The 25,568-nt window shown below is 40.0% G+C and overlaps 1 protein-coding gene across 8 annotated transcripts in view; it reads left to right on the top strand.

The window, feature by feature from the left end:
* ABLIM2 (actin binding LIM protein family member 2) overlaps positions 1–25,568 on the top strand; it is a 130,482-nt gene that overhangs the window by 33,492 nt on the left and 71,422 nt on the right. For all 8 annotated transcript variants that reach the window (XM_059469946.1, XM_059469944.1, XM_059469940.1 and 5 more), the window contains exons 2-4: positions 2,752–2,895; positions 14,631–14,814; positions 24,712–24,827. In XM_059469946.1, coding sequence (XP_059325929.1) covers positions 2,752–2,895; positions 14,631–14,814; positions 24,712–24,827 — 444 coding nt within the window. The remainder of the gene's footprint in view (positions 1–2,751; positions 2,896–14,630; positions 14,815–24,711; positions 24,828–25,568) is intronic.

Raw genomic sequence — 25,568 nt, 5'->3', positions numbered from 1 at the left:
TAGTTTCTCAGAATTGTCAGCAGTTGAAATTTCAACCTAAACCATATTATGTGTCAATGTCTTAAAATACAAACTAATATTTGATTAATTATATTATTTTGTTCTGCTAGATGGAAGAGTAAGTGTTTCAAACTGTCTGCAGAAGGACCTCTTTGTAATGATCTCAGAGGCACTGTATTCCCACTGGGGTTTTGTGTGAAGTACTTAGTAGCTCAGTTCTGAACTGACAGAAAAGAAAAATAATTACTTCTTTGTCTGCAGTGTATATTTTAAATATGCTTTGTGTTGCTTCAAAATTAATAGAAAAATTCCAGAAGAAATTTCAAAGAAGAATTTTTAAAAAAAACCCAAACCTAAATATGTTCCTTTTAAAATTTCTTTTATAGCTGAGTTACAGAGTCTTTAATTCCAAACCTTAATTTAGAAACACAAAGGGAAGGAAATGTGTGAAGTCCTGCCCTGTAGCTCTGGATACTGAGCACCAAATAGATCATGGGAAACAATTTTTTCTGATTTCTGTCACATTTTCAGCTTGCAACCATTGCCAGAAACCAAAAAAACCTCAACTTTGCAACAGTTTTCAGTGTTATTCCGCTTTGCAAAAAGTGCAGCATTGGCCTCCCAGGGGCAGGAAAGCAAATAGAAAAGCAGTGTTTTCTCTGGAAATGGGAGGCTGCTGCCACTTTAGGGAAGGGGGTGTTTGGGGGGCAGGGCTCTGGTTCCTCCTGGCCCTGCTCTGCCCTGGGCTGGAATTCCTGAGCCTGGAATTCCTGAGCCGGGTTTCTCTGCCCTGTGGGACTCAGCACAGCGTGAGCTGGCAGCTCTCTGTGCTGGCCGGGCACAGACGCCTCTGGAGGGATGCTGCTCTGAAAGGCTGGAACAGGGCAATAGTTGAGTGAGAGGAAAAGTCAGTTGTTTAATTGTTCCAATCAGAATTTTATATTTCAAATGCGACTGTTTAGGTCCGAATATTCTGGCTCCTTTTAAGTCTTTAATGAAATGTATGCTACAAATTTGATACTTGTTAGCAAATCTGGAGAGAGCAAACCTTTATTTACAGTTGCGCTTTTAGCTGCTATTCTAGTAACTAACTCAGGAAAATATTTTGTTTTGGTTTCTTACAGGGTTGATTCTTTTTCAGGGTGGGTCGTTTGTTTTGGGCAGGTTACAGTACAGAGAGATTCTTGTGTCAAAAGTAAAGTATTGCAAAGTTCAGAGTTTCCTCTCTTTTTATTTGAGGAATAAATCAGACCCTCATAGTAGCCTGAACGATCTGTACTTCATGCTCTGTGTAAGTTTGAGCATCTGCCTTTCTGTAAACTTCCAGTTGCCTGTCATGCTTATATTGTTTTTATTGGAGATATCCTTAATTATAACCAGGCCTTCAGTAATTGCTCCAAAGTTCACAATGCCTTGAGCAGGACTTTTTGACCATCACAGAATGTGTAATTTTAGCAGACAAGGCAAAATGCTAGTGGGTGGTGAATAATGTCATGAGAAGCTCAAGCCCATGTATCTTCTGGGTAAAACAACAAACCCAAACCACTTTAGTTGCAGGAGTAGAAAGTGCTGTTTTGGGTAAAACTTGCAGCAAGCCCCCTGGAAATGTGTGTGGGAGGGAAGCTTATCATCTTACTGAAATACTGACTCCTTCAACTCAGTGGATGTGGAAAGGCCTTTTCTGCTTAAGCCTATTGGCATATGAGACATTGCTCCATCTTGAGTGGTTGGTTGGTGAGTTTATTTTGTAGCTAAAATATAAACAAAATCGCTTTGAAATAAGCAATTCAGCCTTTGAGTAAGCATGCCAGATTACAGAGGAAAATGTCATTAAGTATGTCATTTACTTGAAATGTTTTATATGCTTTCCTGTTATTAGTTCTTCACCCAGGGAAAAAGCCAGATGTGTTGAGTTACGGTGCAGCTCCTGTATAATTAACTGCCTTGATGTTTCCTCTCTTGACTCCTAACTACACTGATAAAATATTGATGCAAGTGCTGCAGCAGGACTTCAAGAATAAGGTCATATCTCACCTGTTCCACATAACACATTGAGATTTCTACTTATCTCATGTTATCAACAGAACAATAAATGCAATTTCTAATTTACATCACAAGATGGCAGCAAATTTTTAATTCACTTAATTTTCACTAACCTAGATTAACCTAACCTCTTGAAATTGTGGTTTCCTTACAAAATGACAGAAAACTTTGGTTAGTGGTCAGATATGCCTGCTATTTACAGGGATGTCAATGTTTAGAAGCTCTACAGCTCTACAGAGCTGTATTTCTGCTTTAAAATCAGTAACAAAAAGGCATTTACTATGAACTTTAAAGATCAGTATCTCATAGTGTAAGAGTTACCAAGTCCCATTGAAGATATTTTGAATAAAAACTATAGCTTTTATCTCTATTATTTGATTTCTTGAAGAGAAAATATGACAAAGCATTTTTTGAAATTCAGGCAGAGGCTCTCAAGACTTGATCATGTGGATTCTTTCTTCTAAAGGGAATTCTGATTTATGTTTGAAGTGTGTCCAGTCAAAAGCTTTCAAAGTTATGAAATAACAGGGTTGGCTTGGCTCAACTCCTTTTGGCAGATCTTTTCTCCTGTGCTGGCCAATCCCAGAAGTCAAAATTTTACTCTGCTTGAGCTGATTTGTCCTAGGTGTTAATTGTCATTGCTTGTAGATCTTACAGAAGATGCATCTATGGCCTTTAAAATGCTCTGCTTTTTGTTTTCTCCTGCAGTTTCACAACCACAGGCTGTACATAGCCAGCTGGAGAAGCCATCCAGTACTGCAATTCTCTGCAACACCTGTGGAAAACCATGCAAAGGAGAAGTTTTGAGAGTTCAGAACAAATATTTCCATATTAAATGCTTTGTTTGCAAAGGTAAGTGTGACTGCTGCTTCCATGAGTAGGGCATTAGCAATGGTGTGTGGCTTAATGACCCTGCAAACTTCTCAAGCATATTTTACAATCCAGTCCATGCCTGAAAAGATTTACTGTGAAATCCCTGACTCCTTATTGTAAGATAATAAGTAACCTAGGTCCCAAAACTGGAGAATGTTTTCAATGGATATAAACTTGTTTTTATCCATATTGGAGTTTACTGTAGATTTGGGATGTCAGGAAGAAGAGCACTTTGGGAGAACAGTGCAGGACTAGGAGAGGATGAACATTTGCAAAGAAACTCAGAGGTTTCCTCTCTCCCAGCTCTCTAATGTTTGCTGTAGGGCACACCATGGCCACATCTGTCCAGGTTCTCTTGTGCTGGACTGTGATCTTTAAATTCCAGTGTGACCCTCTGTGCTTTTCCTTTTTTTGGGGGGAATGACTTGGCTTGCTCCAGGTTGGTGCCTGGTGGTCTAATATTGTCACATGAATAGCAGAAGGATGGTCCCAGGAAAAGGGAATTATCTGATACAACACTCTTTCTGTAGATACTTGCTTGTTTAAGAACCTATCTGGAAGCTGCAAAGATCTAATTTGTTTTAAATGTACAGGTACATAAATGTTAACTGGTGTTTACTAAACAACCTGCTTACTCCATTATTTACCAGTGCTTTTAATAAATGACATTTATTAAACCTTGTAGCCCAGTCTAGAAACATGAGCATGTCTCTGGTTCTAGATGTGTTACTGTAACTATTCCTACTCCTCTTTAGAGGAAATAATAGAAAGAAAACTGTCACTATCTGTTAGCTATACTGATATTTTTTAAAATCCCATGGGATTGAGTACATACTATTAAAAACTGAGGCAATCTTTAATGATTTAGGCAGACAGGACTAAATGTTCAGCTCAATAATTGTGTTCTTTGCAAAACTGCACCACAAGCAAAATAAGCATACTGCATTTTCCTAAACAGCAAAAATATTTTGGTCATCTATTCCAAAGAGATTAGTATTTAAAGCACACCACAGCCCATACATTCATCTTTTAAGTTCTTTTAAAGCCAGCTGTTCTCATGGCAAATTTGACTATTAGATCAGTTTTTCAGACCTATCTCAGGAAAAGAGCAGCTGATCTGTTATTCAAGAGTCTTGTTTCCTACATGAACCAGTAACATTCTGGTATTTACTCTATATTATTATGTTTATGAAGTCCAAGCCCTCTTTATTTTTAATAGATTTTCTATGAGAAGAGACAAATTCTTCAGAGGGAGTAAGACAGAATTGTACATCCAACTTTTTGGTTTTATATGCCATCTGCATTAGATGATGCCAGGTCACCAACAAATGCAGCATGTGGTCACTGAACCGCTTCACTGATCCCAAATTTAGGCAGTGCAGGGGACTTTTTCCCACCCCCATGCAGAGGAAGATGATGAATGCACTGTAGAATTGCATTGCCCCTATCTGTCTGTAAGAGATAAGAAGGAGTTTGTTCTGCTTCTGGCAGATCTTGGATAAAATGAGGAAAAAAATCACAATGTTAACAAGGTAGGTGGGTAGCATCTGTCAGCCACCTGTCAGTCTCTCGGCTGGCACAGGAGTGTCAGAGGTGTGCTAAAACTGCTGCTAGGTGTCAAGGCTCTTGGACTCCTTACTAATCATTTTACTTAGTTTTCCCACATGATTGCTTTGAGGGTTTTCTCTCATGATTTATATGTCTTAATTTCTTTTATCACCTTTCAAGGGTTTCCATCAATTTTTCTGGCATTCTTCTGGTATTTGTTTTTGTTTTCTTTCTGGGCTTTATTTGTTACTTAAGAAGCATAAGTTGCTTTGTAATATGGATTTGCCATATTGTTGGGTGAGAAGAGCTTTGGAACAAGCAGAACACTGAATATACATTTCTCTAGCTACATAAAAGGAGGAAAAGCAGGTTAGGCAAATGTGACTTTGATTTTTAAATTAATGGATGAAGGAATACAGTTCACATGTTAGGATTTAGCAAAAAGATGGTGTTCAGTTCTGATCAGTCAATCTGCTTTCAGCCTTGGAGGAGAGTTTTATGCCAAGACCTCTGCTGTTCATGGGCAGGGTGATGATTCTGGGAATATATTTATCTTTTTGTTGATTTCTCCCTGTGGTGGATTTATTTCAATGCCACTCAGCAATGCAGTTTGTCCTGTCTCGTCTCATGCACCAAAGATAGCGCGTGGAACGAGGTGTGTGTGCAGCATGCAGGACTGTCCAGGACAGATAATCCCATGTGTGGGCTGGCTGCACTGCCCTGCTAAGATGCCTGCCTGCTTGGTTGACTGCCTCTGTGTTAAACCATCTTGTACCCTGCATCAGAAAACATGTAATATTTATAAAGCTGCAGGAAATTTTGATCCCTCTCACAGAATTTATGGATGTACAGTGGTGGAAAATGCAAATTGATACAAATGACAAATGACCATGGTGTGGTGTCTAGGGGTATTTGAGGTCTGTTTGAATGACCTCATCAGTGACAGATGATCTTACACTGGAAAAAGTTACACCTTTTTGAATATGTGTGAAATTTGAAACTAATTCTTTGATAGTTTTGGATAAATTATGAGGTTTCAGAGGGTCAAACACATTGAATTCTGTATTTCTTCCCTTTTTTTTTTTTTTAGGTTAGAAAGGTAGTTTTGTGTATTGCCATACTGCTGTCTGATTATTCATAGAATGGTTTGGGTTGGAAAGAACCTTAAAGATCACCTCATTCCAACTCCCCTGCCATGAGGAAGGACACCTTCAACTCAACCAGGATGCTCAAAGCCCCATCCAGCCTTGGGCACTTCCAGGGGTGGGGCAGCCACAACTCTTCTGGGCAACCTTGTGAATTTCAGAATGGTAACAGCAACTATATAGATGCCTTTTGTATTCAAATTAAATTACATAACCAAGGAAGGTTAGTATAAAGTCACTAATTCCCATGGAGTTCTTCTTATATTCCCCAGATAATGATTCTAAACAATTCCAAGTTTTTAAAAGGCGAACAACTCCTTTATTATTCAAGACTAAGAGACACATCCAGATTAAAAAATTTAACAGCAGTATTGGGAGCATCTGCTGGTTTTGCTCAGTAGCAAAGTATAATAGGACCTAGGGAGGTAAACAGACATTATAAATAAGGTTTGTACTCCTATCTATTAAAATGTGTTATTTCCTGCTCAGCTGCAGGAAATAATCTAATCTGCTAATAAAATTCTGTAGGGAACTTGCCATCTTACCTCACTTCAAATTTTTACTTAATTTTTAATTTAAAATATATCCCATTTTAATCAGGTTTTATAGAAGTACTGTTATAATGAAACTGATATCTTTGATATAGTAAGGCAAAGCTTCGTGGGCTTTGGTTCCCATGTTTGCTAATTCTTTTTTGTTTGTTACCACTGTAATAAAAGTGTCAAGGACTGTAATTAAAAGCACTGCAATAAAATATTTATGACTTAGACTGTCAAACTGAAAAAAAAGTGTTGAATATAAAATACTCTGAGGGTGTCTGTCAGGTCAGAACTGTATTTAATGAAGTGGATGGTATTAGACAAATATTAACTTGGAGCTTGCTTATAGCTGTGCTTGAGTATACCCAGGAGAGAGACAGGTTAGCATAGAATTGTAGATAGGAAGATGCAGGTGCTGTAATTATATTATCTTGGGTAGCCTCTTAGGTCATTGATAAGGATAGAAATTACCCTGTTTTATTTGTATTTAATTTGGGGTATTTTGATAGTATCCTAATATTTTCAGAGTTGCAGTGACCAATTTAAACAGGAGAACCATCTTGCTAAAGAGTGTTCTTTGTACATATGTGAGAAGAACTATAACTCACATCTGTGTCCTTTCCTGGTTTGTCCCCATGAAAGGAAATAAATTTCCAGTCTGAGCCACAGAAGTGAAAACATGACCTATGTGCTATATCTGCTGCATTGTATCTCGTATGTATCTTGTTTTACCCTTAATCAAAATTCTCCTGATTGCTGTCTTGTTATGGGTACAGCACGTGCAGTCTTCCCTGCTGGCACAGCTAGCAGTTGCAAGTGTTAATTTTCATTAGTACTTGCAGCAATACTTCCCATTATTTTTCATGTTTTTTTTTTTTTTAATTAATCTGCTAGAATTTATCACATCTTCACCTTAGAATGGGGTATGTGGTTCTGGGGATTAGTGTTGCTGTGACCCTGCAGTGTCCTGGGAATTGTGAAAAACACCAGATCTGCATATATCACTTCTATACCATTTTCTCAGTAGAACATGCCACAGAACCCAGAGTTATATCATTTATTGGGAAGTCCTCTTAATGAGAAGGGCTAAGACAAAATATTCAGTGAAAATATGAAAAACGTGGAGTAACTTGGCAATAGGAGTTATTTCTTTGTTAGATCAAATGCATTTGCTAGGATATAAATAAGTTCCAAGCTACACTGAGTAATCTGAGGGACTCGCATTTGGACATAGCTATGGGGTTTCACGTTTCAAAATGGGAGTCACTTACGGGAAGCTCATTTGTGAGATTGCCCAGTCCCAGATTTTGCCAGGCAGTAGCAATTTCTGGTATTTCTGCTGCCATGGCCACTGGGGATTAGTGTAGGGACCCGCAACGTGTCCAGCACTTCCTGAGTCCTTCAGGAGTTTGCAATCCCTGATCATATTAACTCAGTCTAACAGGAAACACTGTTTACAGTGTAAAGCTCACCAAGGTTGCAGAGTGTGGTAGGTTTAGGGGTGCCTTACCAATGTCATCTTAGCTTGTAATTTTTTATTTCACTGAAATTGTGATGATGATAATAATGATCACTTTTGCTGGTGCAAAAGTAATTTAATGTATCAGCAAATGGTTCTATGTTGGGATTTTAAAAGCTGAACATTAAAATATTTAATTACTGATTTTCTAAAAACAACTCAACAATTAAAGCACAAACAAATTTTCGTCAGTTAACTAACTTGCACTATCACAAAGCAATGGATAATTTTCCTTTTTTTATAATCATGTTCTTGTTACAACCTTTCTTTGTATTCATTAAGAACTTTCTGCAGCCCCTCACATCCTGGCCATACACATATCAGACCAGCACTCTAGCATATATATATTTCAACCAGAATCTGGTGTATTTAAGAGTATCTTTCATGAATTTAATAAATACATAATATTAGTAAAGCATGGTGAAATGGGAGGAATTATGGTTATGAGTATTGGTAAAGGAATATCTTAATAACATCCAATAGAAAGTAGCTAACTACTCACCAAAGGAGGCCAAACCTCTGTTGCTTCTGTTTTGCAATTTATTTACTCCTTATTTGCATCCTTCCAGTCCATTATAGTTATAGTAGAAAGATAAGTGCTCATTAGAGGATAGGATTTTCAAACCTGTGTAAGCTTTGCAGGCAGTAAAGATACTATTCATATAAAGAAGTTTTGAACATTATACATAGTTTCAATACACATTAGATAATGTCACAGAATTATTACTATTTAAAAAAGCCTGTAAGTCTTTTTAATTACCCAAGTTCTCTTTTGGGGTAAGGTTTTCCCTGTGCAGAAAAAAACAACTCAGTGCAGGGATGCCTTTCTGCAGGGGACTTGCAGACTGTGTGATGCCTTTTCCCTTGAGGACACAGCAGGGATACAGCAGCACTGTGGAGTAGCTACTGGGCATTTCAGTGCATTAAGGTGATGTGATGCCTGTATTGAGACCCAGAGAGAGTTGTTGCCTAAAACTCATCACTGCCACAGTGGTGTTATTCCACCTCCCACTTGCTGCAGCTCATTAACACGAGGCCATCTGCCATATCTGTGAATAGAGCAGGGACTTCATTTGCAAACCTGGAACTGGCACCCAAAGCACTGTTAAAGAAAATCTGAAAATATTTGGTGTTGTTGCTTTGCATGATGGGGTTTCTTTAGGGTTGTGGCTTTTACTGTCTCATTGTTTTTAAAAACCTGTTTTAATTAGTCTGGCTAATGACAGCAGTATTTTATGATAGACACTTAAGTTGTTATTAGGTTTAAAATTGGTTAAAACACATTACTCTTTTTCTTAAATTTCTTTAGCATACTTGTAAATTTTAAATAACCAGATTGAGTTCTTAAAATAAGAAATTAGTATAAATGAGACTTTTTTTCCAGTTTTCCTGGGGATTATTTTGGTAGTTTGAAACAGCCACGTAACTAATGCTGTGAGGACCTTGTTCACCTCTAAGACTACGCTTTTACAGGGCAGCAGCACTGTCTCTGAGCTACTGGAAAACTGTGCTCTCCAGAAGGAAAATGGAAATATATGTTCTAATGAAACATTATTCAATGCGTAGTTCCCATTTATTATAGCATTCAAGGTACATTGTGCCCAGGAAACTTCCAAAACTCTCCTTCATTTTAATTGGTATACTCTAATATTTTGTCAATCTCATAAGAGTATTCTGAATCTCAAAGGGTTTTCCTGCACTGAAGTGTTTACTCCACAAATTAATTTGTGAGCATCATGGCCAGTGTAGCCAGGGAGCTTGTGTAGGCGCTGTACTCTCTATCCTCTATACCTTCATCAGTGCTACATGTGCATGGTGCAGTGTTGCAGGATATGATATATCCCCACAGTTCTCTGTGTCTTTTTCTGCTCCCGAAAGTTGCTGGTGTTCTTCCATCACACTTGTCTGCCTTCCTGCATTTCCTGGTTGGAAGCTGCAGAAGAGACCAGCAGGTCTGTCCAGGACTTTTCTGGGGCTGCATGCTGCTTTTGTTTGCCCTGGATAGTAACAAAATGAGGTGTCATTCAAGTCCTTGAGATAATAGATGGTATTTTGGATATTATTGCTAATACACTGCCAGTGACTGACAGGCTTGAGTGTTCTTGATTTCACAGATGTGTTTGGAAAGACAGTTGATATGATCATTTGTGCACAGAAGAGTGATTGAATTGTATGGTTTGTATACCCCATTGCAAGGTTCCTTCTGTCTTACTGCTGCTCACCTATAGACTGAAGGTTGAGGTGTGAATTAACTGAGATGATATCCCCATGCCAGTATTTGTATGGCCAGCAAACTTGGAGCTGGGAAAGACTTCCCCAAAAGCTTTGTGAAAAGCTTATCTGGACATAGCACACCAGACCATGCAAGGAGGAGTATCAGAGTCACAGCCATCTGCTGGAATGAGCTTAGACTGCTGCACATTAATTGCAGTTCAGTTTGAACTTCAGTCAGAGCTGTAGCAGTGGAAGTTTGCCAGGTGGTTCTGATTCCTTCTCACAGGCATAGGGGCCAGGAGAAATGTTCCACACGTGATCATGGGCTTTTGGATTATGGGACCCCAGGCTTCATTGGTGATGTATGAATACATACAATTTAGCTGCCAAAAGAGAGTAATATCAGCCGTGTACTACGTGTCATTCTTGGGATCGTGGTCAGCCAGCAGCATCCATCTCATGGATGGAGGAAAAATACTAAAGTGGACCTAAAACCATGGTGCTGAGGGAGAAAAATTTTATTTAACTTACGTCAGGCAGAAGATGGGAGGGAAAAATATAGACTTGATATGTGCAGTTGCATGTAAGCAAACCACTTGATTGTCTGGCACGTTGGCAGCAGAACAGCTCTGCTGGGCTGGCCAGACCTGCAGTGCCTGCTGCAGCCTGCTGCAATGTGCAGCAGCACAGAGAGCATGGCATCCCCCAAGCAGCTCAGGACACAGCTGGTTTTTAGGCCCAGCATACAGCCAAAAAATTAATCTAATTTCAGTAGGCTCATTTGCCAGCACAGAAAACAGATGAATTTTATATTTGTGCACTGCAAATGGAGTACTGATGGCATACAGTAGGGGAATAGCAACTTGCTTAAATTGCATTGATTAATTGATTTACTGCTGTTTATTTTTATAAAATCATAGCATAATGAAAGGGACATTTAAAGGTCATCTAGTCCCATCTCCCCTGGAATGGGCAGCGATATCTTCAACCAAATCACTTTGCTCAGGGCTCTGTCCAACCTGACTTTAAATGTTTCCAGAGATGGACCATCTACCATCTCTCTGGACAACCTGTTCCAGTGTCTCACCAGTCTCACTTAAAAAAAAGTCTTCCATATATCCTGTCTAAATTGCACCTATTTTAGCCTTAAAATCATTACCATTATACACTGCATAAATTCCAGTTCTTCAGGTGCTGTTGCAGATGCCGTGCTAGGGAAAAAAGTAGTCAGTTTCTAAACCAGTAGGGGAACCTCTCACATCTATACATGAAGTATTTGACGTCAGGTAACTGCGAACTGTCTTGAAAAGTGGAATTATCCAGCTGTAAGAAATGCCACCCTGAGATACTATCCCTAAAAATGGTGTAGATATTATCCCTCTCAAGTACCATAGCACATCCAGGTACTGACTTGCTCCTAAATATCATAAGAATAAGAGACAAACACTTAGTCACTACTTTAAAAGTCCTCCTAAAGGTTATAACTGCTTAGGAAAAGGCAGTTTTCTTTGCCTTGTATGCAAGGTAATACTGAGACAAGAAGATGAGTTACTCTGTGTTAGTCTCTTCATTAATATAATTACTGTTTTCAGTGCTTTTCTCTCATCACCAAGATGAACTCCAGAATCTGTTGAAAACTGTTTCTGGGTTAAAAATAACCCTTCCTCCAGATACTCCTTTTGGAAGACAAATGCTAGGTGGGAGTGGATGTGACACAATGCTAATTTCCTGTCCTAGGAGAGTAAGATCTGGTAGCTGCCTTCAGATATTCTCCCTAGACTTCCTCCAGCTTTCTCTTCCCAGTTTCTTGTCTCTGCAGCATCATCTCAGGTGGGCAGTGTCTCTGTCCACACAAGTAGCCAGCAAGGGGCACAGCATCTCACCTGAGGGAAGGCCAGTGGGTCTCTTTTCAGAGTTGCTCTGCTCAGCTTCAAACCATGACTGTTTTAATGTTCAAGCCAGTATTTAACTGGAATCCTTATGTTTTTCTCTGGTCAGCTGAATGTCAAGTTAAACTGGATCAGATGGTTCAGAGAGTGAAGGAGCAGGCAAGGGTTTGTGACTCAAGGTGTGGCCTGTAGAGCAGAGCTGGTGGGGATGCTCATTCAGCCACTCTTTGTATAGGAGGAGGCTGAAGTGATGGCAGTGCAGAAGGGACCTGGTGAGAGGATGCTGAGCTCACTTTTATTTTCAAGTCCCAATAACTTGTTTTTCTGCCTCCCTTTAGGAGGGCAGTTTCACTGCAGGGTTTCCTGAGAAGCCAGGATTAAGTGCATTAGTGCAGTCTGCTTTAGTGGCAGCAAAGAGAGGCCAATACCCTCAGGGTGACACAGAGTGCCCCCAAATGCCAAACTGTTGCTGACCCCATGTGCCCCAAGCCTTGCACCAGGCCTCTCTTAGCTGCAGTGAGAGCCTGCCTGGCTTCCATTTGGCCTCTAAATAGAGATTTGCTTGTGTTTATCTCTCATTTTAGCAGGTGAACAGGGACAAAAGTGCAGCGGCAAATAGTTTGTGGCTATGCTATCAAGTGATCTTCCTCTGGTGATGGAAGCCCAGCTGCAGGTCCCTCTGTGATGGTGCACAGCAGAATGTGTTAACCAGTGACTCCAAGTGGCTCTTGTTGCCTTTGTCCAGGTGCACTGCAGTCAGGAGTGCCACAACCAGCATAAAGAAACATATTTAGGGACATAACCCCTCTCTCCTCTTTTCTGAAATGCAGTTATGTCCTTTTATTTTTTTCTTTAATGATCCATTTTACAAGTTCAAACACTGTATGATGCAATTTGGAGCTGCTCTGGGGCATCAGTATCAGCTCAGCATCATCCTGAGTCCATACCTGAGCTCTGCTTCTGTGACACCAGTCGGTAGCTGAAATACATAGGCTGAAAGAAACTCATGATATCCAGCAAGTTGTGCCAGATTTTTGGAAAGTCTGTTCAAAAAGGCTATCCTTCCTAAAAATGAGAGCACGATGAGAAAGAGAAATGCTAAAGCAAATGTGTGAAGCCTGTGAGATAGAGAACATGAACAAATAAATATTTGAATTTATATTCAAATATAAATAATCTAATCCATGTTGTCCATGACACATGCAATAATAATAATTGGAATTATTGGAATTATTTTGAATTATAGGAAAGATTAGAACCCATAGCTGTTCAGTTCTTGACCATACACTAATACAGCTCTAGCATGATTGTTGTTTCCTGACTCCTAGCAGTCAGGGCCATCTCCAGGGAGAATGATGAGCACTGAAATCCCACACAGGGATGAGCCCTCAGAGGGTTCAAGGAGAGCCTTGAGCCCAGGCCTCCTGTACTACAGCTAACAAAGACTATAGAAGAGGGAGGGTGGTTGGGTGTAATTTTGTATGAATGATCTAGATCTCCTCTGCTTGCTTGGGGTTTCTGTTGTCTATGTGTTGCTTTGTGCCTTGGGCATCTCTGTTGGACTATTTTTCTTGTAGTTTAGGAGCAAGATGACTGATTCTGACACTGCAAACAGCTTTGGGTGTGAGTTGCCAGGCTTTACATTTAGAAACCAAAGTGCCTGTGGGCTCTCAGGTACCCAAGTGTAAATCTGAGTCTGGAATTTTACAAGCATGCATACTTCTGCTATTTTGAGACCAAGGCACTGAGCAGCTCTGCGATGTTTAGTACATGCAACCCAAATTTAATAAGCAACATTCCCACTCCTTTTCTGTGGGCTGTATGTGAGTAGTGGCACTGCTGTGGTTCAGCGTGGTTTGACTGTAAACACCATTTGCTGATGGGAACACATTCCCACATGAACATCCCCAGGAGCAGAAGTGTGTAGTAACAAGTGTGGTGCTGTGACTTGCTGTAAAGGAGTAGTCAACACAGCAGCAGAATCACCACTTTGAAGTCCAGTTCTCTTTTAAATCAAGACAAGTCTGTTTTCAAAGATTCTGGCCAATGTGGATGGTGGTTATGTTCTACATGTCTGCTCTTTCTGTGTGACTTCACCAGACCATTGTATCTCTCCTTTCCCATCTTATACTTTCTCAGAACTCCAGCTAGCTCCCTGGTGCAAGGAAGAAAACTCCTGAGCAGTCTCACAAGCCTTTGGTTAATCAACTTTAACCCTTTCCTACAGGTTTAGTTTAAAAAAATAAAAATTGACATTTAGAATTAAAACCTTACTTTTGCCAGGAGCAGATGAACCTGGAGATGCCTCCAGTTCATAGACAATGAGTGGTGTTCATCAGGTAAACATGAGAGGTGCTTTATACTGATTTAACTCGTGAAAACTTGGAGCAGTTGCCATGAGCATCAGCCCCCATGTTTAGAGACAGCACTAGTTAATCCTTTTGCATCAAGGAGAAAATATCAAACACCTGTAATCTGTCAGAGATGTTTCTTTGTGACACTGGTGCTTTAGATTTTAAAGATTTGTACCCTTTATGCATTTCTTTTAACCTGTTACATGTGTTAGATGTTGTATATGGTAACCCTGAACTCAACTCCTACAGACTTTAACTTTGTACTCACAGCTGCTCACTGAGGTTTTTACATTAAGTCCAGGCTATTAGTGTCCAAAATACATGACAGATGTAATTTACTGTAAGAGTAGTGTCTTTCAGATGCACATCTGCTCTGTGACCATAAGCCTATACACTGCAGTGCCTAAGTACTCCACTATGAACCATTCAGATCACAGGCAAAAAGTCAGCCTAATTTTAGAACATTTGTTTCTTGCCTTCTGAGTCTGCCTTTTCTCTTTCTGCAGCTTGTGGATGTGACCTGGCTCAAGGAGGATTTTTTGTGAGACAGGGAGACTACATCTGTACTTTGGACTACCAGAGACTCTATGGCACACGCTGCTTCAGTTGTGATGAATTCATTGAGGGAGAAGTGGTCTCAGCACTGGGCAAAACCTATCACCCAGACTGCTTTGTGTGTGCTGTCTGCAGGTAGGTTTTCTACATGAAGTTGTGTTTCTGATGCCAGAATGCCCTGAATGCCAGGCATTCAAACCTATAGCCTAGAGACAAGGTTTTCTTTCACTCACACCTTAAAAAATTGCAGAATTAAAAAGAAAAAAAAGATCTGTAATTTTGAGTGGCTCCCTTTTTTCCAAATGTGTTTTTCTTTTTTATGTTATCATATGTGTGATGTTTTCAAAGTGCTTTAGAAACTTCCACTGTGTTTGTTGTATGACGTTTTGCACCAAGTCTTGCCTAATTTCTCTGGTGTCTGCTGCTTTGTCATTTGTTGGCCTGAAGGTACAAAGAATTTCAGTGCCAGTGGCTGAATCCTCAGCAGGCTACTACTAAAGCCCAGTGTAGATTAGTGGGATCATTTCCCACATGGGTCACAAACTCAGCAATACGAGGGACTGATGTCATTTTGACCTGCATCCTAATCCTCTATTGTAGAAATTGCACAAACACATCTATTGAGGACTTCATGAAGAAGCTCAAAGTGCACTAAACCTTCAGAAAACACACTTTTTAGCAGTTTGGAATAAATGAAAGTGCTGCCACAGTTTCTCTGGCTAACCCTGAGCTTTGAGGAGTACAAGAAAAGCAGCCCCACCCTGGCAGGGTTTCAGGGCCCAGCAAGGCACTGGTGCAGCACAGCTCAGGTGCTCTGTGTGCAGGTGACTGTGCAGTCCCAAACCAGCATGGCCATGCCACTGTGGCTGTCTGCCAGCCCAGCCTGCCCTGCCCATGGGGCTCAGAAATCCTCCTGTGCTGATGCAGGAGCAGGACCCCAAACCCCAGAGCAGCTGTGGCTCCTGACAGAATCTCAATTAAATAAAGCAATTGCACAAATAATAATAATAGCTGAGGGGAGACTCTGAGTTGGACAAGCCTTTATTAGATTAAATTCTGTCTAAGTTCTGATCTGTTTAATAGGCAATTTTTCCTTTTGGATACTTAAAACAAATGTGGAGAGTAAAGATAACAAAAATCCTAAAATTATTTTCATATTTTATTTTTTCTTTTAATAGTAAAGGAAAAGGACTTCAAGTATATCTCATTAATTAACTGCTGGCTGCACATGCTATTGGCCTGCAGCCTGGCAGTATTACATCTCTTCTAGAGATGAGCAGAACTAATTTTTGGTACCTTTATTCTCAGCACTTGTACCTTCTGTAAAGTGAGGTACTCCTTCAGTTAAGAGAAACAAAAAAAACTGGTTGATGCCATTTTTCTGGCTACACATGCTTGTATCCTCAGTCACACCACAAGAGCTTAGCGGAAATGTATTTAACAATGTATTACTGTACTTAGAAGCTACCCACCTTGGGTTTCAGGCCATTGGAAATACCAACTCCTGCTTTATTTAGTCAATCATAGTTTAGAGCTTGATGATACAGTTTATTGTGTCTCCCTGGAAATTTGGAATAATTTTCCTTGTGACTAAAATATTTATTTTTAAGTACCTAACAATTCAGATGAGTTAAATTGCAGCACTGTGAAATTATTTATGCTGCAAATACAATGTGTGATGAAGATGTGGTAAAGCTTTTAAAAATGAAGTTCCTGATACAATAATACATCATGCAAAAAATAAAATCAGAGATGTTCCCTAACATTCTGTATAACTAAATAGTTGTATGTAATGCTATTTTTGCTGTTTCTAGTCGTTCAGTTGAGACCCAGATCTGCTTCTGTTGCTTTTCTTGGAAGAACACACAAATTCATATTGTCTTCCTCAGAGCCAGCAAATGCCCTGCTGACTAGCAGGATTCAATTAGTGTCTCCCAGGGGGGTTGTAACACTGATTTGTGGTGCAGAGCAGCAGAAGAATCCTGTCATGTGTTTGTATGCTTTAAATCAGCTTCAATTATCCCTGTCATTGCAAGCCAGACATAACCTGTGTTTTTTATGGGAAAGGGTGTCCTATCTAAACATCATCAGCATTTATTTTGAGTGATGTTCTCAGTAAAAATAAGGTTGGTAGGCTGTAAAGACATGTTGTTTAAGCCAAAAGAAAGAACTTGTTTGTTTTTTAAGAAACAGTAATGATAAAATAGGGGGGGGGGGGGAATGGTGTAATGGTGTAAAGCTCTCTACCTTAGTATTTTCCTTGGTGGGGAGAGTCAGGAGAGCCATTTGTGCCCTCATTTTTTACAGATGAGTGAAAACCTGAGATACTGCACCAAGGCACGCTGTCAGTAGTAGTTGCTGGATGATGCCACTGCATTTGGCATTACCTTTTACAGCCAGACTTCAGTGTGGGTGCTGTGTTAGAAATCTAACCTCCAGAATGGTGTGAATTTGAGAAGTGGTGACGGCCTGCCAGTGGGGCTGTTCCCACTCTCATGGAAACCAAGCCAGGCTCTTACCATCCTCAGCATGAAAACACTGGCAGCAGAAGGCATTTTGCACTCATGACACACTTCTCCAGAATGCTGCAGGATCATTAAAATTCTTTTAAATGAACACTTCTGCAGCCCCTATTTCTGTAGCTGCTGAAGTAACACTTCTGAACTGATTCTACATTGCATAGTAAACCAGTGCCAGTAGCAAGTCCTTTTTCCCCCTTATTTTCAGAGAAGATAAGGTTTGAATAGAAACATGTGGGAAGTGTATGGTAGCAGCAGTGGGAAAACCTAGCCAGCAGGAGCAGTGTGGAAGAGTCAGCAATCCAAGCTCAGTTGTCTCCTGGTATTACTACTGTTGGATGCCACATGGCTCAGTGTCACAGGGAGCTGTGGTCCTTGTACCCTCTGCACTGCATTTGTAACCTGCTGCCCTGCTCTGTGAAAAAGCTGGAGTGTCAGGAATCCAGCTCATCCCTGGGCATTTCTTGAGAGTCAGATGCTACTGCCCAGGGCTGCCACAAGCTAAAGTAAAAAAAAAAATAAATTAATTAGTACTCAGAGAAAAACTGGTAGAAGTACAATATGTTGTGCCATCCTATTTGTTTCTCTCTATCTTGTGTTAACCAAGTGGCTCTTAAAAAAAATCAAGTTTCAATGCATGTTTGCTCTGCTGGAATAAAGGTTAAAAACTTAATCCTTTCTTCTTCCAGTGCTGTTCATAGTCTAGTGAAACCTTTTTTCTGCTGTGGTGTTTTGTGATGATAATGCCTAAAACTAGGAATGAGTGGAAGAATAACAACATAAATTGAAAACTTGCAGATTAAATGCTTACTCTGTATTCCCAGGAAGTGGCTGAGCAATCTTCTTATAGCTTCTTTAACTGGAAGGAGCTGTGTCCTCCAGAGGGCTGCCAAAGACATTTCCTTCAAAAGCTTCATGTGTTTGTAAAAGTGAAATAGAAAGAGGAGAAAATTGAGGCTGGCTGTAGCAATAGAAGCTTAATTTTATTAAAATTGTGCACATACTTCTTGCATGGCTGTTGTAGTCAGGACAGTTTGGCTCTTATGTAGGATGGGAAAGGGCAGGACATTGAGTATTTCAGAAATAAATGGGTTGTCATACCTGTAATAATGCTTTAAAAATGGAATTTTCAGGAGATGTCTTAGTGTGTTAACAATTCCTATAGATTTAGTAAGAATATATTAAGATATATGGTCTGTCTAATGTGGCACCTAGAGTACGATTTCTGTTACTTGTGTGCTGCGTGTTCACTGAATACAAAAAACCAGGGATTTGATTTTTATGGGTATTATTGTAATTAGCCTGGTTGGGGGGTTGGTGTTTATCCACCCAGTTGGAGGAGTGTATGTAATAGTTACCCTTTTAGTTTCAGTACTCATGTACTTAAAAGTTGGAAAAAAATTGTGGCATGTAAATGATAAAGAGAGGACAACTTGACCCCTGGGCAGGGGATATAGCACATACATTCTGTATTAATAAGGAAACAGGTTTGTGTTTGCTTTACAGAATTTTTATATTTAAGTCTTTCTGAGATCAGGAAGTTTCTTTTAAAACAGCATCTTGACAAAAGCTGAATATGTGCCATGTAGAGGTGAATAGTATGTGAAGGGGCAAGAGGCAGAAGGGGTTGCCTGCCAAATCCAGATATAAAACCTCTTCCAACCCATTTGTATTTTTACTGTCTTCAAGAAGGTAATTCACTTTGGCCAGGCAGTTGAATATAAAAAAATCAGAAAGCTTAAATTCTTTTCTTTTTTTCAGCAGAAGATCCTACATATATAGCACTGCTACTTCTAGAAAGAACATATATGTAATCCTACATATATAGCACTGCTACTTCTAGAAAGAACATATATGTAATCCTACGTATATAGCACTGCTACTTCTAGAAAGAACTGACATCTTTTGTTTATGTATGTCTTAAGAAGTTAGGATAATACTGAAAATTTAAAGTTCAAATTCAGTTTCTTCTTAAACATAACAGTCATTACAGACTTTTTGAATGTGCTAAACCAGTTTATTTGTTCAAATTTTAATGCTGCTGAATTTGGAAAGGGTTTGGTTTCCACTTAAGCAGTACCTGATGCTTCTTAAGGCATCTCATGAAGTGGTCTTCATCTCACCACCAGTCACCCACTGAACACTTCTAGGTATTGTAGAAACCTACAAGGTGTTGAGCCCACGATTTTGAAATCAGCCTGAGTGTTCTTGGCATTTTGATTCTAAACCAAATGTATCTATCAATAAGTGATTCTTCCTGAACAAAGGGATGGTGGTGTGCTGCTCTTCAGGTTTAGGTCTCCTGCTCTTTGGAGGAAGGGTCTGGAGTGCAAGTCCTGTGAGGAGCAGCTGAGGGTACTGGAGTTGTTTATCTGGAGAAAAGGAGGCTCAGAGAAGGCTCTCTACAGCTGCCTGAAAGGAGGTTGTAGTGAGCTGAGGGTGGGTTACTTCTCCCAGGAAACCAGGACAAATAGGACAAAGGGAGATGTCTTTATATGGTGCCAGAGGAGGTTCAGATAGAATATCAGGACAAGGTTCTTCTTTGAAAAGGGGGTTGAGCATTGGAGCAGGGTGCCCAGGGAAGTGATGGTATCACCGTCTTTGGCAGTCTTCATGAAATCAGTAGACATGTGATGACATGAGCATGGTGGAGTTTGGTCACAAAGATTGGACTTGATGATCTTGAAGGTCTGTTGCAACCTTAGTTATTCTGGGATTCTTTGGCTCTATATGGAACATCCCTATAGCCCTAGAATAATGTAGGATGGAAGGGATTTTTGGTGGTCCAGCCCCTGGCTCAAAGCAAGTCCAGTTTGAGTAGACAGCTGATGGCATTTCTTTAAAAAATTTCCAACAGACTCTCTGAACAGTGTGTTCCAGCATTCAACAAGCTCATGGTAAATTTTTTTCCTTATATTGAGTTGGCATTTCCCATGTTCCAGCTTATTTCTGCTCCCTCTTGTCCTTTCACTCTTTACCTCTGAGAAGAGCATGGATGCAATTTTGTGTGCATGCCATCAGGTAGTTTTAGACAGTAACACAATCTCCCCTGAGCAGGTACATCTGCTGCAGCCCCTGCCTGCCCATGTGTCCTGTGCTGCACTCTGGACCTGACCACCTTCCCTCATGTCCCTCCAGTAAATCTTGTCCTGAGGAGCCCAAAATGGTGCCTGCTGCAGTCTCTTAAATGATGAACAGAGGGAAGATTCACATCCTGTATCACTGCCCAGTGTCCTAAATGATGAACAGAGGGAAGGTCACATCCCTGTACCTGCTGGCTGCACTAATGCCTCCCATGCTGTGGCTGTTCAGTTGCTGTGGGGACACACTGGTGACTCACTGGGACCCCACATCATCTTATGCTTTCCAGCTGATTAACCCCTTGTTGCACTGGTGCATGGGGTTGTTCCTCACTGCTTGCAGCATTTAGCATTTTCCCTCACTAAAATTTGTGTAGGTGGTAGATAGCACTCAATGTCTGCTTTGTATCATCATTTTAATCCACAAGGATTCATCCCTATGGAGCATCTTGAGGGATGTGATCATACCAGGTACAAGTTAGAGCAGAATTTGATCCTGCTGGTCCTTAGGATGCTGTCTGACATTACACCTGACCTGGTGAAACTGCAGCCACCTACTGACATGAATAGCTTTGCTCTCTCAACAGCCTGACCGCAGGCTTAATTTTCATATATCAAATTAAGTTGACTGTTCAGCCACAGAGTCAGATCAGCAATTTAAAGAATAGATGGGCATCCATCTGCTCTGAAAAAAAAAAAACCCAAACATTTTCTTTTGTCCCTCTCAGAAAGCTTGAATGACTTGCCCACAGCTGCATAGATTGAGGTGTGGTGCAGAGAAGGACAAGACCTTTGATATGAGCACAAGACCTTTTGGTATCAGCACACAGCCTGGATTAGGCTGATGGTGATTTGATGTTTTACAATATAGTTTTGTTGGTCACCTCCAGATTTTATTCTGGGTTTGCAAATATTGTAGGCAGGTGGTAAAACAAAATTTGTTGGGAAATTAATCATAGATGTGTTAAAATTCTGCAAGTCATTTGAGAGAGCTGCTTTTAAAATGCTCTTAATTCTCATTTTAAAAATAGATAATCCAACTGTGAAAATCTCACTGAATATTTATTATAGGATAAGTAGCTAATTAAAACCCTGTCCTGGTTTTTGCAATACCTCGCAGTGTTCAGTGGGTGACTGGTGGTAAGATATCATTGTATTTGAAGGCAGATATGCTGCTCTTAGCCTAAAATTCTATATATAGTCCTGCTCACAACTTAGAGAGCTCAGAAACTGAAACCTTGTTAATTGGCTGTTACCACCTTCTGTTGTGCCTTCACTCTTACTGGCACTCAAATGCTTGAGCAGGGCTGCTTGTGAAAGGGAGAGGTCAGCTGGGACAGGAAAACTGACAAATGTGTGGGGAATGAATTCCCAGTGAACAAGACAGTGAAACAAACTTTGAGACTTACTTATAGGTTTAGAAGAGCTGTGAGGGGAGGAAATGTTTGTCTGTACCTTGGAGTGGACAGCTCCAAGGAATATTTCCCTGCAGTTTTTTTAGAACAAGGTGTCTTGCATATTTGGAGAACAATAAAGAATCAAAATTGTTGCTCTTTCCCATTGGAATGGAAAGGCACGGTGATTAGCTACTGAATCATTAGAAAACAGACCAAGTTCAGTATTTTTATTGGCTAGGAAACCCCTAAGTGCTCTCCCATCTAAGGAGGCTCTGTGACTTGCCGTGGTGCTTATGAGCTTTGGCATGTTTGGAGGTGTCAGCTGCCCGCTTCTGTCTTTGTGCCATAGGAAGTGAATATTCCTCTTCTCCTCCTCTACTTTTAACTTATTTCCTTTTAGATTGTCTGATTGCTCAGTCAATGATGAGATGAGCCAATTCAAAGTGGGCACTCCCTGCTTCTACATTAGCTGCTACTTGGTGCATCTGTTTGAGGGGGGCTTCTGTGCTCAGTTGGAAGTTCAGCTGGATCTTTATTAGGTATATCCCTAAGTCAGGAAGATGTATTTATAAGATACACCTCACCTCTCCCTACTGCTCCTTATGTACTGCATACAAGATTGTTCAGTAGTCACAATCATTCTTCAGAGCAGTGAATTGCTCACAGCTCCAGCACATGACCATCCCTGGGATTATTAATGGTGCAAACCCTGCTGTTCAACTGAGACATCTCAGGAGAGCCCAGCTGGGTCATGGGCTGAGCCCAGCCTTGGTGCAGCTGTGCCTTGGAGTGAGAGGTGGTTCTGTGCTGGTGTCAGTGGAGCAGGGTGCTGCTTTTGTGGGAGGTGAATTTGGGGCAGATTACCAGTGGTTATAATAAGTCTGTGTGTATCTGTAAGTCAAGATGAGATCTCTTCCTGAAAACATGCAGGAGATTGGATGCAAGTTCCTGTCTCAGTTCTGGAATGGTTGAAATCCCTTGGCTTGTGTCTTTCCAGGTCAATTAGTAGTGTTAAGTTCTAGGCTTGATTTTTTAATATTGTTTTAAAATGAAAATGTGATTAAATGGTTTCATTCATATTTGCAGTAGAAAACTAGGACAGCATTTGGATTGTATGACTTCATTTTAGAGACAGGTTTTGGTAATTAGTTATGAATTTTTATTATCTATATAGAAGTGTATCACATTTACTAATTTTTATTCAAATGTATGTATGCTCATTTAAATAAGCTTTGGGTTGGTCCACATGACCTTCAGAGCTCCTTTCCAGCCTCAGCTTCTCTATGAGTTCATAAAGCTCTTTTATCATTCTGTGTATTAGAAGTATCTCTGACTTTAAAAAGTACCAAAATCTGTTGCAGACAACAATTGTGACCCAAAAAGATAGCATTGGGAGTTTTTTTGAATGTATAACACAGAAGCTTGCTACTGCTGCAAGACAGGACAGGTTTGCTCATTGGAGTGCCGCTCCACCATGTCCTGCCTGTCTCAATAGAAACAGTGTTGTCTTCCAGTTAGGTTATTGAGTAAAACTAATGGTACAAAATCCTCTTTGGAACAGATGGAAATTTAGACCTCCTGAATTTATAACATGGTATTGGGCCTTGTTGTACCAGAGTCCTACACGGATCATTTAGCTGGGTCAGAGAGTAAGGCAATATAGGAAGGCTGTTTCCATAAAGTATTTTTCCTTACCACAACTTTAGGTAAGTGATAAGGTAGGAAGTTTTTTGACTATAAAAACTTGAGAAAGAGGAAAAAAAAAGGTGAAGTGCAGAATTCATTATCAGATATCAAAAAAGATAATAATACTTACACTCTGTCTCCTCATGATTTTTTAAATTATCACCAGTGGTCCAAAATGGATGGTTGGATGGAAACCAGCACTTAGCTGGTTTCAAATATATTTTAGTAACATTATATAGGAACAAACGACAGCATTGCTTTTTTTCTTTTTCTAAGTAATAAAAAAAGGAATTTAAGCGTAATTCAAGTGTAGACTAAGCATCTCTTAGGCAGTTTAAGGAGCAAAATAATGTTTAAGTTTAGCACAAAGTATCTGTGTAGCTTCTGTAGCAGAGACAACCTCACAATTGGTATGAATTTGATAGCATGTGTGGGAGAATGCCATGAGTTTTAATGAAATGCTAATGAAATAGTGTGGTCAGATGGACTTCACCATGGAGCAGAAGGTGTGTGTTATATTTGTGCCCCATTAAGCCGTATTTTGATAGCTTGGGTAGGGATTTAGTTGGACATGAGCTTTGGGTGGAGTGAAATGTGTTTCTAAATCCTCACCATCCTTTCCTGCATATGAAGTGATTTGTCCATCTGGTTCTCCTAGAGGAAAAGCCTCAGTGGTTTCTGTGCCCAGACAAGGAAGTGCACAGCAGAGAGCTTTTGTTTTAAGAACATTGATTAAAAGGAATGGTTTAATTAAGTGTTAGGAGAGCTGGTTTTGGGTAGGGAAAACAAATAACGTAGATGCCGTGGGGTTCATAACTGGGATAGGTTTTTTCCCTTTGAGAGTTCAATAACATTTGCTTTCTGAGCACATAGATTAAGAGGAAGACTTTGATGTGATAAAAGTTGTGGGGACAAGTGCTGGTTTTTAATGTATAAGAGTCATCACTCTTATGCAGCTATTTAACAACATAAAAGCAGCTGCATTTGCCTCTACTTAACTCCCTGTAATGCCAATTTTATTTTCATTCTGTAACTGATCCTGTTAGTGATGAACTCTGGCTGATACTACATTTCTTAGATACACAACAATTTGGACTTGAGTGCTCACTGTGTTTTTGTAGCTTTAGATATTATTATTTTTCCTAAGAAGCTGTAACCATCTGCATTTGAAGTTGTCTGTTTGATTTGCCCCTTTGATACTTAAGCCTCTAAGTGGCTGGAAAACTGAATGAGAACTGTGCAAGCAGAGACAAAGAAGCCAGAGTATAATCAGTTCCTTTGTGGGAAGATATTTAATTTTGATAGAGGCATGAGACTGTAACCAGTTTGCTTTTGTTTCTGCTGTTGCAGGTTGCCTTTCCCTGCGGGTGACCGGGTAACTTTCAATGGGAAGGAATGCATCTGCCAGAAATGTTCCCTGCCCCCTTCCAGCAGCACTGGCTCCTTCCCTGTACAGAACCTGAGAAGTAAGTATGGATTTCTGCTCTTTTCAGTCAGTGCTTCTTAGTCTGCACAGGTTTAAATAACATAATTTTACACCAGTGTGTACTATTGGAACTTATACTACTCTGCTGCATAAGAGGTGTCATGAAATACAAAGTAGTCACATGAAAAAGTATAGAGTGATTTTTCAATAAAGTCTGATGTTAAAAAGAAGCACAGATGGTGCTATTATAGGATTAACAATACATAGAACCTCTCAAAGATTTGATTAAAATGAACTAAATCAAATTATTTGGAGAAAAACATAATGTATATGCTGATATTTTTGAGAATTTAGTCCAAGTCCATCTGAAATAAAAGCCAGGGTGAGATTTAATGATTTTTAAGTGTTCCAGTTTCAGCTTCAGAAAATATCAGTGTCAGGATTGCATGGCTAAATACCACACAGCAAGGAGTTTCATGTGTGAAGTGGGGAGCATTCACCTTGACCTCAGACTGTTGTGCACTATCAGAAAATACAAACAGTAGGGGAAAGAAATGTGATATTTTCACACCAACTTCTTTGCAGTAAACCATAGAGGGGTGGTGTAGCTCTGAACTCCGTTCCTCTGCTCTTTTGCTTATAAAGTGCTGCCATGCTTTAAGAGTCCACTGCTGACTTCATGTAATTAAACAGCAGCAGCAATGCAATTAAACAGCAAAGACAGAAAAAATTTTAAAGACTGTTACAGCAAGCTGGATTCAGCATGGCTGAGGAGGGGCCC

Source organism: Ammospiza nelsoni, chromosome 4 (assembly GCF_027579445.1).
Source record: "Ammospiza nelsoni isolate bAmmNel1 chromosome 4, bAmmNel1.pri, whole genome shotgun sequence".
NCBI classification, from domain to species: domain Eukaryota; kingdom Metazoa; phylum Chordata; class Aves; order Passeriformes; family Passerellidae; genus Ammospiza; species Ammospiza nelsoni.
Note: the sequence above shows the minus strand (reverse complement) of the source record. Positions and strands in the feature narration are given on the sequence as shown.